This window comes from Eubalaena glacialis, chromosome 12 (genome assembly GCF_028564815.1).
Source record: "Eubalaena glacialis isolate mEubGla1 chromosome 12, mEubGla1.1.hap2.+ XY, whole genome shotgun sequence".
NCBI classification, from domain to species: Eukaryota; Metazoa; Chordata; class Mammalia; order Artiodactyla; family Balaenidae; genus Eubalaena; species Eubalaena glacialis.
In genome coordinates this window covers 105,289,269-105,305,861 of record NC_083727.1, presented here as the reverse complement: position 1 = coordinate 105,305,861, position 16,593 = coordinate 105,289,269, and the positions used below count along the sequence as shown (strand labels likewise).

Genomic DNA, 16,593 nt, shown 5'->3' with positions numbered 1-16,593 from the left:
TGAGATCCATGATTCTCTTGGGAAAGAGAAGAAAATGAGAGAATCAAACCTCTGCAAATAAAATGAGCTAAAATTTTATATTTTTGAAAAGTATATTATACAGTGATTTTAAGGAAATCATGTATATTCAGAACTTAACCTTAAGAACCAAACTGTTGCCAGTAAGCACCATAAATTCCTCCAAACTGACTCAAACCCAGGACTTATTTTCTAAGAAACTAAGATGAAGAATGCATGTGTGTTTGCAAGAGTGCAAATGTGCAAAATTCACCTTGGAACATTTTTAGTCACAGTCATCATATAGATGTTTCCCCAAAAGAGATTTGATCAAAGTTTTTGAGACAATAGCCCTATTCCACTACCACCAGTTATAAAATACTTCCCAGCAAAATGTGCTTAGAATTAAGTAGAATCATTTTTTTAAGTAAACAGTTAATTTAATACTTGCTAAAACCTTGTATGTAAAACATATATACAAATACAGTAAGAGTTATAGTTGATTTATTTTTTAAATTTTTATTGAATGATTTTTAACAGATTCACATTATAAAAGAATATAACTTGTGCTAAATTTCAGCTATTTTCAACACCATTTACAAAATCACTTTTTAACATAATCTAATCATGTATTCCTTTGCATACTAGTCAAGGGTATAACTTCCCCTTATTACGGAAAATAATAACAAGTAAAATAAATTGGAACTCAGGCAGAATCAATGACTTGGGTGTGTCCCAAGAGAAGAGTGTGTACCCTAGACACTACCAGGAAGAGCAGCCCAGAAATAAGGTCTGCAACTCCTGAATTTTATAGTGCACTCAATTACAAATCACTAAAACGCTTTAAACATAATGGCCTGCCCTAAACCGCTTGTACAACCATTCAGCAAATATCTGATCATTCAAGAAATATGTATTGAGTGTCTACTCTGTGTTTTGCCCCAGGGCAGCCACTGGACTCTGTCTGCTGAGGCTGCCATGATGGCCCGAGTGTGTGCACCGCCTTGGTCCCTAATGAAAACGATCAGAACTTTCTTTTAAAAATTATATTCATAAATTATACTCATTTTGTTAAAAGGACATATCCAAAATCGCTAATCAGAGAATTCACCAAAATAATATGTCTATGGCCCTATTAAGAAAAGCGAACTTTGTCAAGGGGAAGAAAGGCTTTCTCTTAAAAAAGACGATAGAATTCCTTGTCTCAAACTGTAAAACCTCATTCATAGGAGACTGTGTAGCTTTATAAAATGATGTGGCTTTCAACACCTGATCATTTATTAACTTTGGAACTGTCTTCCTACGCATACTTGAAAAGTCCATGTTTTGAATACTAGTTAAATAAAAACTTGAGATCTTAAAATGTCTCAGTTTCCCTGTTCTTAAATTAGATTTATTTCATAGAACAAAGTAGTTCTCCCATAAATAATAACACTTCAGTTGGTATTTTTTTAAAGCAGTAAAACAGTTAATAGTTTTGTTTATAAAGCTTGCCGTTCATTGTAATTCTTAAAAAAAAAAAAAGAAAGAAAGAAAGAAAAAAAACCTAAAGTTTCTCAGACCCAATGGAAAACACAATATAAACATGGAGGGCATGAGCTGAATGGGTCTACCTCAGAGTAGTACAAACTGTGTTATAACTGTCTCAAACTTGATTCTAGTCGTGTAACTGTCCACCTCTGTATATGCAGTTTCACATTTAATACACAACCGGCACCCTCTTAGCCTCTTCTTGGAGTAGGACCCTGAGAGTTAGTCCACTGAGAAATCACATATTATTTATGACACCAGCTTGAAATTTTAAAGAGTGTCTAATCTTTAACAAGGCAGAAAGAAACAAAAATTTTCCCACCAATGAAATTTATCACCATGTAAAGAAGAATATATACTTGGCATTGAAGTGTCCATCTAATTGTAGGATGTGTACCTACACCTTTTTAAAATGTATGAAAAGCTCCTAATTTTGAAAAAATAAACATGTTGAAATACTATTGATAGGGTTCAAGTCCAAGCAAAACCTATGAAGTGATCTTTACTCGAGTAATCAGAACTAGTTTTCTCTGCGATGTAGGTCATCCACAACCTCGTTTCAGGTATCCGTTAGCCGTAGGTGCAACTGGCGTCATCCCCGTGCACCCAGAGGCAGATCTGGGCGTACTTGAGGGGCGTGATGCGCACGGCCACGTTGTAGTCCTTCTGAACACCGTTTATGTCCACCCACTGGTGGCCGGAATACACCGCAATGATTTTGCGTTTCCATCTCTTTTCGTCTGGATCTTTCAGACGCAGATAGACCCCAGAGCCAGTGGAGCCCAACTCGGCATCGCAGTATTGATAGAGAAGATCATTGGATTCATCGGACACACTGCAAAACCGGTAGACTAACTGATCTGCCCTGTCGTGATCAAATCCTGAGAAGTGGATCATGCCGCCTGGCAGCTTCCTGATGGTGGGACTGATTCCCAGCTCCATGTATTTCTTTTTGTGAGCACGCTTCAGCTCCAGAAGGGCGTAGTCATAATCCAAGGCCGCGTCTCCCCTCCCTCCTCTAGCCCAGCCTTTGGGGATGTGGGTGTTCTTGACCCGGGTCCACTGGAAGGAGGGCATCCCGTCAGCAGCTCTCTGACCCCGAGCAGATTCCTTTCTCCTTCTTCCGGCCTTGGCTCTCTCCTTCAGACTCTCTCTGCTACCCTCTCTTCCATCACCACCCCTTGCTTCCCTCCTGCTCCTCCTAGAACCTCTGTGTTTCTTGCCACTACCTTTATTTCTCATCTTCAACAACCCTACCCTTAGCTTTTTGCTGCCTTTGATGTAGTCGTTTCCATCGTGGACACAATGGGCAGCTGTTAGGACGTGGTTGGGGGAGATGAGGATACCACTGCAGCCCGTGGAGAGCTTCACGGCCGTATTGAAAGGGAAATTGGTTAAGAATCTCTTGTCCAAGATGCTGAACCTGCTGTCAGTGCCATACACCTGTCTCCTTCTCCTCACAGGTGCTCCCTGTGCAGTGAGATTTTCATGTGGCTCGGGGACCCAACCTTGAACTTTCACTCTGGTCAAGGTTCGGGTGCCATTCTCAAAGACAGTCTCATATGAGAGAGAGTCTTCCAGGTCAGAAAGGTTGGGAGCTGGGAGTTCTTTCTGGCATTCGATGCCACACGCTTGATTTAACACCATCTTAGCGTCCGCTTCAAAGGTGGGGCTGCTGAGATGGAAGGTCCTTTCACTGACAAGCCGGGGTATTTTTCTCAAGTGCCACATAAAATCCCGTTCCATCTCAGATCCATCGATGGGAGTCCACCCAAGGGTGAAAAGTATCAACCAAAATAGCATCGTTTCCATTTTGTTCTTCTATGTTGTCCTTTAAAATAGAAAGAGAAGCTTTATAATGGTTTCTTTTAGAATATGTTACTTATCATTCATTTAGGTCTTGGGTCCTAAAGGTAGCTTTACCACAAATAGGAGCCCATATTTTCACTGTACTTAGATTTTACTGAGGTTAGATAAACACCCTACTAAGTAGGCTCATACAGACGTCCAAAATCAGTAAATTGTTTTCACTCAGACTTCCCTCCACCAGCCCTAATCCCCGTGCATCCTACCCCCATCTGCCTGCCATCTCCCCCTCTTTCTCCCCTCTTTCAACCCAACACATGGGAGAATAAGAAGGGGTGGCAAACTGGGGTCCTCTGTTGCATAAGCCACACCATCTTCCTTCCAAGGTCTCCTACAACCTTATCTGAAGATGATTTAGAAATAAAGATAACAGCAGATGTCCGGCCCTTTCCCTGAACTTAGCTTCTTAATAAAAGCAGGGATCACAAATTCCTCATCTCTAGAATGTAAATGGCTAGCGCAGAGCTCAAAAAAAGCATTCACTGGAACACAATGAATTTCCCTTAATCACGGCTTGCAGACCAAGCTGATTGATGGTGCAATTAAAATCATAGGATAATATTCTAAAATATTCAGTAGAGATTTTAGAAGTAAATAAAGGGGCTCCTCTGCTATTGACCTGCTTTGATTTTTACAAGCAGAACCCCTAATCATAAAAAGAAAATACACAGCACAGGCCCTTTTATCCGAAAATAAGAAAAATGTACCCTGTGCTTTTTTTAAACAAAGTTGTGCTTGGAACTACCATCTAAGCAAAGCACCACACGAAAATACTTTATAGTGGCATTTTACTTTATATTAAAATTGTAAGAATTTATGGAGCACAGGCGATGGTTATGCATTTGCTACGTGGGGGAACATGATCATGATGAAATATAGTCCCTTTCATCCTGGGTCTCTCATCTGAAAACTGTTTAAATTGTATAATACCTCTTCTACTGTTTACATCTCCTTGCCTTCATTTCCTGCTCCTCTAGGTTCACTGGTATGTAAACCTGTTCCTAGAACTGATGTTTGTCAGTTGTTGCTTGGTGAGAGCGAGGGGGAGTAGCCGTTTTTGGAGCAGCAATTTGGAAATTTGTAAGCTGTGTTCCAAGTTGTTTTTAACTAATAGTTAAAATATCCAGGCTTAGCAAATGATTTGCACTGTGTACAAAGCAGAGGCAGTTCCAGGTTAGATTATTCCTACAATACCTTCACTCTCAAGGCTTTCTCATAAGCTTTCTTTGCTTATCAAAGAAAAGAAAGCTAATAAAGAATGTCAGGAATGGCTCACAAAGCAGGGTACACCCATAAGATCCTGGGAGCTGGCAGGAAAAGCAGAAGTTGTCTCTGATTCAGAGCCGAATATGGGCATCTCTTGACACAACAGAGTTCATTTTGCCATATACAAGTACAGAATTTTATTAACAAACTAATAACATTCTTTTGATAAAACAAAAACATATACTACATTAACCTCTTTGTTATTTAAACATGATCTATTCATCAAAACATGACATAATTAATTTGAATGATCATACATTGGAACATGTTAAGCAAGTTTAGAATAATCTTTACCATGACTTGGCATCAGCAAAATTACGTAGAAGTTTTGCAATTTCCATTTTTTTCCATTTGCTCACAGTTGAATGCTAAGTAATGGTGATTCTGGTTAATATTAATATTGTCTGCTGAATAGCTTGTACTTTATTTTGGAGACAGGGCATTCTTCTGTAGACTGATGGATATTGTCCAAAAAATCAGTAAACAATATACTTGAGAAAAAAATCCACACTCATGTCACAATATTTTCTAATCATTACCATGGCAAATTTGACTTTACACAAAGCAGTAATTATATCAGTAATGATTTTGTTGAACCACTTAGTATTTTCTTTTGTTGCCTTTTATGCAATTTTCATAATGAGTATTTCATCCATTTTATTTAATTGGATTGGAATGACAAAGGCTAACAACTCAGTAACTCTACTGAGACCCTGAAATTGTATGTTTAACTGGGTGGTTCCCAAGATGAAAAGTTCTGTCTTTCCAAAAAAAAAAGCTAAAATCAGAGTTATTTGCTGCCTCTTGGTTTATCAACAGGCCATAATAGATGATTAAAAAAAGATGTATACATATCTTTTTATCTACTTGATTCTTAGCAAAATTTCAACCAAGGGAGTTTTTTGATGTGGGAAACAAAAGTTTTAAAAATCGATTTTTTATTTAGCCCTATGTGATAACAGCTGTTCATTATGTACTTAATATATGATTACAGCGAAGACTGAGAATCAGCCAATTACCCACATTAAAAAATACACAGGATCACTTTGTACATTTTAACACTTGGTAATAATGATCTGTGCAGTAATAAATGTGTGAAAGGCATTCCTAGGCAAAAGAGAGAACGTCAAAATCATGGTGGTGTGGTATTGCTTCCACAGTTAGGTTTTGTTTTTCGGATTTGGGTTTGTTTTTTTTTTTCCAGTGTTGTTTAATTTAGTCTTGCAAATTTTTAGCTAGTTAGGATTTAGATAGGCAGAACGCAAATATTAAATTATAACAGACCAGATGATATTTTACTATACAAATAATTGACCTAGAATATGAATCTCAAATTTAGAAGTTCCTTTATTCTTTACCAAATAAAACATGTGCCCTGTGCATTAATTCTGTAGTCAGACTTTTAAGAAAGTCCCATGTAATGGTTAGTTTTATGTGTCAACTTGACTGGGCCACAGGGTGCCCAGATATTTGGTCAAATATTATTCTGGGTGTGTCTGGGAGGGTGTCTCTGGATGACATTAACATTCGAATTGGTAGACTGAGTAAAGCAGATTGCTCTCCCTAATGTGGGTGGGCCTCATCCAATCAGCTGAAGACCTACATAGAACAAAAAGGCTGACCCTCCTGTGAGTAATGGGGAACTCCTTCTGCCTGACTGCTTTGAGCGGGGAAATTGGTTTTTTTCCTGCCTTTGGATTCAAAATGAATTTTGAATAAAATTTTGTTAGTAAGATTTTGTTAGTAAGATTCTGTACTTGTGAGTGGCAAAATAAACTCTGTCACATCAAGGGATTCCCAGGTTGTAGTTCCCAAACCAGCAATGTCAGCATCCCCTAGGAACTTGTTAAAAATGCTAATTCTCAGGGCCCAAGCCAGACCTACTGTTCAAAACTCTCCAGGAGGGGTGTGGGTTCCCAGCTAGGCATGTTGTACACAGCCCTCCAGGCAATTCTGATACTCAGTACAGTTTCAGAACCACTGCAGCAGCCAAGGTCCTGGTGTAGCAGCTTAAGCCCCTCCCAGAAGGTGGACTTTCCAGGGATGATTGCTTCACCAGGTTTCAAAGGACCTCTGCTTCATCTCTGTGTACAAAATAAATTTATTCTAAACTTTGCTCTTTTACTATGTTAGCAACTGTTAATATTGAATGGTTCCACTTTTAATAGAAAAAAAAACATACTTTTACATAAGTGATTTAATAATACTTCTGAAAAGATTCAAATTCAGTAGGCTTGTATGTAATGCCTCTGATGCTACAGATGCTACAGATGATGCAAGAGTGTTACTTGGCCAGCCCTGTCTGGTGCCCTTTGAGGGACTCAGCTGCAATGCAGCCCAGGAATAAAAGCCATGCCCACATCTATCCTTGGGCACGGGAAGGGCAGAGCCTTGTCATATGACCTCAGAATCACAGTAATAAAGGACATGGATTTAGTAAGCCTGTCTAATTTGGCCTGTAATTTCAAATTGGACAAATGTCTCAGGACACTTTCTTTTGGGAAATCTAAGTTTGCCTTGTGGTAAAACGTCAATGTAATGTAAATGATAGCTCTTGCTGATAGAGCAAGCCATGGTTCAGTGGATACATCTATAGACGCCTGTCATCCAAAAAGCACTAACTAAAGAGACACGGTCCCAGCTGGTGGAGCAGTTATAGTATTTTGAAAGCTTTAATGTCCCATGTCTTCCCTCATTCTCCTCCTTTTTCCTGTCTTCCATTATAATTGTGACCTTCCCTGTACTTTCCAGATGGCTTGGATTTGGGGCTTCAAATTCCAATTTTGGTTAATGAAAGTGAGGTTGCAGTCATGGCTCTCACCACGAGTCAATGTACACATAGTTGATTATGGGTTGGACCATGGAGACGAATGGAAGGGAAGAGAATTAGGGAGGAAGCAAGAATACCAGGATTTATAGATGAATTCTTACTGATGAAGCAGATATTAGTCCACATTTCTACCTGGTCTATACTATTAACAGAAATGACCACCCGTAACTACAAGAGATAACTTACTATTGCTTTTGTTTGGTTGCTTGCTTATGCTTTCTTAGAAATATGAATGCTGATAGTATTTAGAACATTTGGGTACCTCTACCAGCATAGTGGTTACAAGGGCAGACCAAGGAGTAAGAAGACTTGGGTTAAGTGTCATCTTTACCACTTATTAGGCAACTGAATATGGGCAGTTTATTAAGTTCAATTAAGTTTCCATTTCCTCATCTGCAAAGTGAAGATAATAGTAATCTCAACTTCATAACGTAATTGTGAGAATTAAATAAGTTGATATATGCAAAGAATTACCACTGAGCCCAGAGCATAGATACAATCAATAATAAGCTCTTTTATAGTTATTATTCTACCTTAATGGGTGAATTAATATCACTTTAAAACAATTCATTATATAAGGCAAAGTTATAGCACTTTTAGTTTTCTAGAAAGTCAATTTTACACTCAAATATTTTTATTTCAGTATAGTTTCTGACACACTCTCAAACTCCGTTTTTCTTTGTTTTGTTTTTTGTTCAAGGACAGCTTTACTTTAGAGACTTCCCAAATGAATGTTTTCCTAATTACTCATTTCTATGAATATCTGTGGCTTTGTAATATATTTTTCTCATTGCTATTAAACTTCAGTGTGATTAAACCTTACCCAGCCACAGAATACTTGAATTGCATTTCCCATGTCTTATTTTTAGCCTGAATCTACCCTAAGAATTCTGGAACTGCAACAGGCCCTCAGCCTAAAAAGAAACAGTCAGTGTCAGAATAATTACTCTAAGGGAGCGATTTACAGTGAAAGAAAAACCTAACTTTTTGAGTGAGTCATCTAGAGTGTATAGAATTTTACTATGGCATGACATAATTACGTTCTCAGGCTCAGTTTCTCTTTTGTTTTTTGGTTTGTTACCCTTTAACGTTTATATTTTAACTTATGTCAGGCAGACGAAAGAAAGATTAGATGATCTTGCTATATTAAATGTTTTGAATGAACTATTTTTCTTGTAAATGAACATGAGCTGATTTACCATCCAGAATCTGCACCAGGTGATAGAGTCACACTTACTTGGGCCATTCTTTTCACCTGGTCCCTTGTAATGGACGGTGAAGTAGTTGCCCAAGTTCATGTGTATAGTATGCTGCCTTGAATCATAATTTTGCATTACTCTGTCAAACACTTTGTGGGGGGCTGATATGGGTCAGGGACCACTCAGATCAATGGCCTCATAGGGCCACCACCACCTTCTACCTTAATGTATATTAGGACACAGAAATGACTGCATAACCACTTTTGACAACTTGCCTGTCCTTTATTTAGCCATTCATGATCCCAGCCACTCCCCCCTCCCAGCGTCACTGCCTACATTTACACATGTGCACGAATGTGAAAACATGTTCCAGCTCTCTCCCTCCTCCTCCACGTTCATCCTCCACCTGCCCGGTCAAGACTGACGCACAACAGGTAGACACTGCGGTCTGGACCAGATACTCTCTGTATCTGCAGAGAGAAGTGCTGGCTTAGGCAAAAGGCCAGGGCAGGAGAGGAGGAGCATTACTAGTGAGAGCGGACAGGTGGAAAGCGAGCATTAAATGGGTCAGGTTTTGGAGAACACTTGTCAAACTTTGAGTCACTTTCGCAAATTGGGAGCAGATGCAGAGGAGAATAGGTATTTTAGAAAGTTCAGTTCCCAGCGCACTTGAAGCCCCCAGTGAATGTCAGTCACTAACTGGAGCACTGAAATGGAGGCAACGTTTGGGCTAAAAAGTGTGGGATCAGTGTGACGAGAAAGTAATAGTGTTAGTGACGTGACCAAGAGGGACAGTGAGAGCTGGGGTGCGTCAATGACGGTGGTGTCAGCGGGCTTTGAAGCCAAACCAACTGACGTCCACTTGCAACTTCTCAGCAGTATGAGTTTGTGAAGGTCACTTAATCTCTCCAAACGTTACTTTCTACGTTGGTTCAACAGGGATAATGTTTTGGAGTATTTTTGTGAGACACCAGTATGATATATTTATAAATACAGTGCCCAGAGCACAGTAAGCAAATGGCAGCAATTATTATTAGAAGCATCAAAGAATAGGGGTCAAAACCTACGTAGGTATTTATAAGGGATTTCATGCATCTCTGACTGCTGTGGACTTCATTCACTGGTACGCCAAGTACAGGCAGATCTCGTTTCATTGTGCTTCACTGCACTTCGTAGATAATGTGTTTTTTACAAACAGAAGGTTCGTGGCAACTCTTTGTTGAGCAAGTCTATCAGCGCCATTCTTCCAAGAGCATTTGCTCACTTCGTGTCTCTGCGTCACATTTTGGTAATCCCTTTTCATTATTATTATATTTGTTATGGTGATCTGTGATTGGTGATCTTTGAGGTTATTATTGTAATTTTTTCAGGGGGGGCCACAAACCACACCCATATAAGAGGGTGAACTTAAGTATTCTGTGTGATCTGACTGCTCCACTGACTGGCCCTCTCCCCATCTCTCTCCCTCTCCTTGGGCCTCCCTGTTCCCTGAGACATAACAGTATTGAAATTAGGCCACTTAATAACCCTACAATGGCCTCTAAGTATTCAAGTGAAAAGAAAAGTTGCACGTCTCTCACTTTAAATCAAAAGCTAGAAATGAAGAAGGCATGTGGAGAGCCGAGATAGGCTGAAAGCTAGGCTTCTGCACCAGTTAGCCAAGTTGTGAATGCAAAGAAGTTCTTGCAGGAAAGTAAAAGAGTTTCTCCAGTGAACACACAAATGATAAGAAAGCAAAAGAGCCTTATTACTGATAATGGAGAAGGTTTCAATGGTCTGGATCGAAGATCAAACCAGCCACACATTCTTTTAGGCCAAAGCCTAATCCAGAGCAAGGCCCTAACTCACTTCAATTCTCTGAAGGCTGAGAGAAGTGAGGAGGATGCAGAAGAAAAATCTGAAGCTAGCAGAGGCTGGTCCATGAGGTTTACGGAAAGAAGCCATCTTCATAACAGAAAAGTGTCAGGTGACGCAGCAAGAGCTGGTGTAGAAGCTGCAGCGAGTTCTCCAGCAGGTCTAGCTAAGAGAATTCATGAAGGTGGCTACAGTAAACAACAGATTTCCAATGTAGATGAAACAGCCTTCGATTGGAAGAAGATGCTATTGGACTTTCACAACTAGAAAGAAGTCAATGCCTGGCTTCAGAGCTTCAAAAGACAGGCTGACCCTCTTGTTAGGTGCTAATGCAGCTGGTGACTTGAAGCTGAAGCTAATGCTCATTTACCATCCTGAAAATTCTATAGCCCTTAAGAATTATGCTAAATCTACTCTGCCTGTGCTGTAGCAATGGAACAACAAAACCTGGATGACAGTACATTTCTTTACAACATAGTTTACTGAATATTTCAAGCCCACTGTTGAGACCTACTGCTCAGAAAAAATGATTCCTTTCAAAATATGACTGCTCATTGATTTTGAATCTTGAGAACTGTAATTTATATTTTCTTTTTTTTTTAATTTTTTTTTTTTTTATTATTTTTGGCTGCGCTGGGTATTAGTTGTGCAGGATCTTTCGTTGCGGCGTGCTGGCTTCTCTCTAGTTGTGGCTCGCGGGCTTAGTTGACCCGCCACATGTGGGATCTTAGTTCCCCAACCAAGGATCTAACCTGCGTCCCCTGCATTGGAAGGCGGATTCTTAACCACTGGACCGCCAGGGAAGTCCCTATATTTTCTTTGATAATACACAAATGTTTTGAGATGAACTGATTCTAAGTAACTGAATCTAATTAAAATGGACTCTTAACCCAGAAAAAAATGTTACTGCTCACTGACAATGCGCCTGGTCACCCAAGAGCTCTGAGGGAGATCTACCATGAGATTCATGTTGTTTTCATGCCTGCTAACACAACATCTGTTCTGCAGTCCATGGATCAGGAGTCATTTTGACTTTCAAGTCTTATTATTTAAGAAATACATTTCGTAAAGCTACAGCTGCCACAGATAGTAATTCTTCTGATGGATCTGGGCAAAGTTAGTTGAAAATTTCTGGAAAGAAGACACTATCGTAGATGCCATTAAGAACATTCATGAGTCATAGAGGTCAAAATATTAACATTCACATGAGTTTGGAAGAAGTTGATTCTCATGGATGACTTTGAGGGGTTCAAGACTTCAGTAGAGGAAGTAACTGCAGGTGTCATGGAAACAGCATGAGAACTAGAATTAGAGGTGGAGCCTGAAGATGTGACTGAATTACTGCAATTTCATGATAACACTATAATAGACGAGGAGTTGCTTCTTATGGGTGAGCAAAGAACGTAGTTTCTTGAGATGCCATCTACTCCTGGGGAAGATGCTGTGAAGATTGTTGAAATGACAACAAAGGATTTAGAATGTAACATAAACTTAGTTGATAAAGCAGCTCAAGAAAGAAGTTCTGTGGGGGAAATGCTATCAAACAGCATTGCATGCTGCAGAGAAATCATTCGTAAAGGAAGAGTCCATCGATGCAGCAAACTTCATTAGTGTCTTAATATTAAGAAACTGCCACGGCCGCCCCAGTCTTCAGCAGCCACTGCCCTGCTCAGTCAGCAGCCATCAACATTGAGGCAAGACCCTCCACCAGCAAAACGGTTATGACTTGCTGAAGCTCAGATGATGGTTAGCATTTTTTAGCAACAAAGTGTGTGTTCAATTGTTGTATACATTGTTTTTTAGACATAATGCTATTGCACAGTTAGTAGACTACAGTAACTTTTATATGCACTGGGAAAACCCCCAAAATCACGTGACGCTTTACTGCAGTAGTCGCTTTATTGCAGTGGTCTGGAAATGAAGCCACAGTATTTCCAAGTTATGCCTGTAACACATCCTAATCCCCAGATTAGGATGTGACTATGACACATCCTAATGTGTCATATGTGACTATGTTCCTGACTTGGTAAAAGAGACTTTGCAAATGTGATTTAGTTAAGGATTGTGTGATGAGGAGATTAGCTCGGGTTACCCAGGTGAGCCCAGTGTAATCACAGGGATCCTTCTGGAAGGAGGCGGGAGGGTCAAGAACGAGAAGGATCTGTGAAGATGGAGGCAGAGGTCAGAGTCAGGCAGGACCACGAGCTGCAAAATGCGGGTGGCCTCTAGAACCTGAAAAGGTAAGGAGACATTCTCTGCTGGAACTTGCAGGGAAAAAGGCAACCCTGCTGACCCTCTCTGGACTTCTGGCCTCCAGAACTATAGGATACTATGTTAAGTCACGAAGGTTTTGGTAATTTGTTACAGCAGCAATAGCAATATACTTAGAAAGGTAAAAACCTAGTTTTTAAAACTGTCTGCCCTGGGTGTTTGGAAAGAGAGAAGTAGTGGGGAGTGATATAAGGGGGAAAAGAATGTTTGGTTCAGAGACTTAAACATAAATGAAAATGTTCATTTTTAGGAAAATTATACACACAACTTGAGAGCTAAAATCAGAAGATTGTGATAAAACATTCCGGTAGCATGCAGCAGTATTGCTAGGGAGAATCAAGAATTGGAACAGGATAGATAAATGTGTTTATTCGACAAATACATACAATGTTTACAGTGCTGTGCATCATTTCATAAGCCTCTTTCCTTGCTTATGAAACTGTGATAAGTCCTCCTTAGCCACTGAGTTGGACTAGAAAATTTCTAAGATCTCTTTTAGCTCTAAAGTCCTAGATTAAATCACAAATGAAAAAAACGCAAGTTAACTTACTCATCCCTGAGCCTCAAGCCGCTTCAATTCCTAGTCCCGGGTGAGGGGAGGGGTGGGGGGGAGGTGGGTAGGAACTTGCCTGCTATCCCTATTTCTACCACTAGATGGCGAAGCTAGCCTGGTGATGCCCAATCTAAGATCCCACACTTAAGATGGTTTACGTTCCTTGAGGTACAAAATCGAATTTATTTTAAAAGCATGTAGGATTCATGGGAGGGAGAGAAGTCTAACTGGCTAATAATATACTAGATGGTTATCCCATGGAATTGATCACATGTAGAAAACCCACCTCCAGGCCACAGAGCCCATCCGGATGAGCTGAGGGCTGATAATGCTGTCTACAGCCAGACGATTTTCTGGCAGGTGGTTTCCCAAAACCATTGTGGTGCCAGCACACTTCCACTATGACCTCCAGTGCTGCTAAATAGTCCCCCAAATGTGCTGCAGTTCATTTCAACAGGAAGAAAAATCTTCAGCCTGTCAAATATTTCCCATGTCTATCAAATACTTAATAATTCACTTCCAAAGGGTAAGCTCTCCACTGATTCTATGCTGAAAATAAATGGCAAGGAAGTTCATTGACAATGTGCCAATTGCTATTCAAAATATCATACCTTAGCACTATCTTCAAGTTTAGTTTCAGGAATGAGACAGAGTAATGTCTGCTTGAAAAGTTAGCAGTAGTGGAGGGAAAGGAAGATGGTAAAGTTACACAGTTGATTACTTTACAGTAGCCCACAACTTCTGTTTCTCATCATAATAAAAAAATAAAACTTCCCTTTGTTTTTTAAGCTATTTTTCCAGGACCTGTATATTTCAATTTGTGCAATGGATATGCTGTGTGTAAATCAAATTTGGGGTGAATGGCACTGAGGGAGCCCCAAGGGAACCCTCTGCTGGCTCTCTCATCCACTGACATAGGAAATGCACAGCGTATGGCTCCTGACTTATTTTTTATCTTGCAAGTTGGCCTTTGAAAGCGAAGAATATCTGGAACTGTATTAGGTTTGCTACTCTTCAGACTTTAAAGCATCTTATGATCACTGTGTTTCTAGCTAAGCAAACATCTGTTAAAGCTTGTGAAGCTTTTGAAAAAATTTTAGTTAAGCAAAGTCATAAAATAATAACGTTCATACTTAACTTTGCTGTTTCCAATCTCTCATCTCAGATTTCTCAAGTGCCAAGTTAACCCAGGCGAGGTAGCTTCAGCCTCCAAAATTCTGAGTCTGATCCCGCTGTTAAAATGCAATGCACTTGCCTTGGATAGTTGAGCATTGGGCAGAGAAAGGTAAGTAATGAACTCAACAGGGGAAATTAACTCACATTAGCAATTGATTACTTTAACATAATAAGCACATTCTATGTGCCAGGCACTAGGCTAAAAAATCTCACATTTGAAAACACGAATAAGATTCTTAAAAGTGTGCAGGTTTCCAAGCTGTCTGGAGGAAAAACAGGAAGAGTATCCACATCCAACCTCTTCTCACGTTAAAGGAGCTCTTCTAGTTATTTCCTAATAAGCATAAAATTCCATATGATGCTCACACACTACTTTCAAGCCTAGATGTCTTATTTGGCTGGAATTTTAACCTTCTCTCTTCTAAATTATATACCAGATCCTAAGCATAATTCTCCAAGCAGCAAAATATGACTTTTATAACTCTCTGTGGAGACAAATGCACTTGGGATAAAATGAGAATTTCAGAAGTGAGAAGAGTTAATAGAAGGGAAAAAAACACCTAGACAGGATATGCAGCTTCTTTCCAATCAATGACAGTGTAAAAAGGTCAGAGGAATCAGGCAGGAAGTGTTTCTACAACTTTTCAAAAACTTTTTTGATAGAAAATTTCCAAAGTAGAAGGAAAGCTAGAAAGTAGAAAATTACAACCCCACATGCCCGTCATCCCGCGGCAACAATTACCAATATTTTGACAATATTGTCTCACTCAGTTGTCTTCCCCCACCTTTTTTTTTTAAGAGTATTTTAAAGCAAGTCCAAGACTTTTCAATTTAATTTCATCTTCTCACTTAAAAAATGTTTTCCGCTGCTCTTTTTGCTGACCTGTGCAGCCAGGTTGATGAGAGAGAGAGAGATTCCTAGCTTTCATAGTAACTCTGCCAAAGAGGCTTTCAAGGAGACTAGACTTTCCAGGAACGCGTTTTACACCTTTTTCAATGGCATCTGTTAATAATCATAAAAATAAAGAGGGTCCCCTCTGGTAGTGCTTAAGTGGAAAGAGTTCCATTTATATTCCAATGCAAACAATTTTACTGTTAATATTAAACGGTGCAGAGGCCGACACAAAGAATTGCCTATTTGGGAGAGTAGCTTCTTTGATGACTTAAAACTGCTAAGCTTGATCCCTATCTTTAGAGCCCTTCAAAGAAGCTCTCCCCGGGTGGGTCCTGCCTTTCTCAGGGGAAACTTCCAGGTTCTAGGGTCTCGCCCTGTCCGGGGTGGGGGCTCCATCCTTACCTGCGAAGCTTACGCGGTCCCAGGGGCGCTGCCCTGCTCGAATCAAAGTGCCCCCGAGGCAGTCACCGACGCTGGCGAGGCAGGAGGGCAGGGGTGCAGCTGCCTCGAGCCTCGGGACAAGCCGGAGTCAGAGCCCGGGCGCCCGGCCACCGTCCGCCAGCGCCGCCGGGAGCTCGCGGCTGAGACTGCGGGGAGGCGGGAGGCGAGCTGAGCGCCGCGTCGCGGAGGTGGGAGGGGAAAGGGGGCGGGGACCGGGGCGGCCGCCGGGGGCGGGGGGCGGGGGGGAGTGTCGGAGGCGAAGGGAGAGGAGGGGGGCAGGCGGGGAAGAGGAGGAGGGGGGATCTGGGGAGGGTTTACAAGGAGGTGCGGGGCGGACCGGACAGCCTCTCACCTCAGCGCCTCTGCCCCCAGCATTAGGAAAAATTCATGAGTGGGTCCACGAGAGATGTCTGTCCCTGTGCTAGTGTGCATCCCTTAAATAAGGTCAAGAAGATACTCCCAAGTGTGTGCTTGGAGGGATTGGGTGGGTGTTCGGGACTGCTTCTTTGAGTGCCAATCCCGCGGCTCTTAGACCCCAGCGTCTAGAAAAACCAGGTGCGTTCCGCCAACCCCATCGCAAGCCTGTCTCCGCCTGGGACGCGCACTCCACAAGGCAAATCCTGCGTCTCAGGCTCCAGCAGGCGCCCACACCCAAACTGAGGACCTGCGACCTGGCCTTGGGCTGGGATCTGGGTCACCCTGTGAGTATCCCATG

General features: G+C 41.0%; 1 protein-coding gene and 1 pseudogene across 1 annotated transcript; one reads left to right on the top strand and one right to left on the bottom strand.

The window, feature by feature from the left end:
* Window positions 1-1,419: 1,419 nt before the first annotated feature.
* On the bottom strand, window positions 1,420-16,008 carry PRSS35 (serine protease 35). The gene is made up of 2 exons (XM_061207244.1): window positions 15,840-16,008; window positions 1,420-3,358 (listed from the first exon to the last, which is right to left on the bottom strand). The coding sequence occupies exon 2, from the start codon at window positions 3,337-3,339 to the stop codon at window positions 2,098-2,100; it is 1,242 nt and encodes a 413-aa protein (XP_061063227.1). The 5' UTR covers window positions 3,340-3,358; window positions 15,840-16,008; the 3' UTR covers window positions 1,420-2,097.
* LOC133101931 (tigger transposable element-derived protein 1-like) lies at window positions 10,222-12,267 on the top strand (annotated as a pseudogene).
* Window positions 16,009-16,593: the final 585 nt, after the last annotated feature.

What these genes read in the sequence shown, in the direction of transcription:
- PRSS35 (XM_061207244.1), bottom strand. Translation starts at nt 3,339, where the DNA reads ATGGAAACGATGCTATTTTGGTTGATACTTTTCACCCTTGGGTGGACT.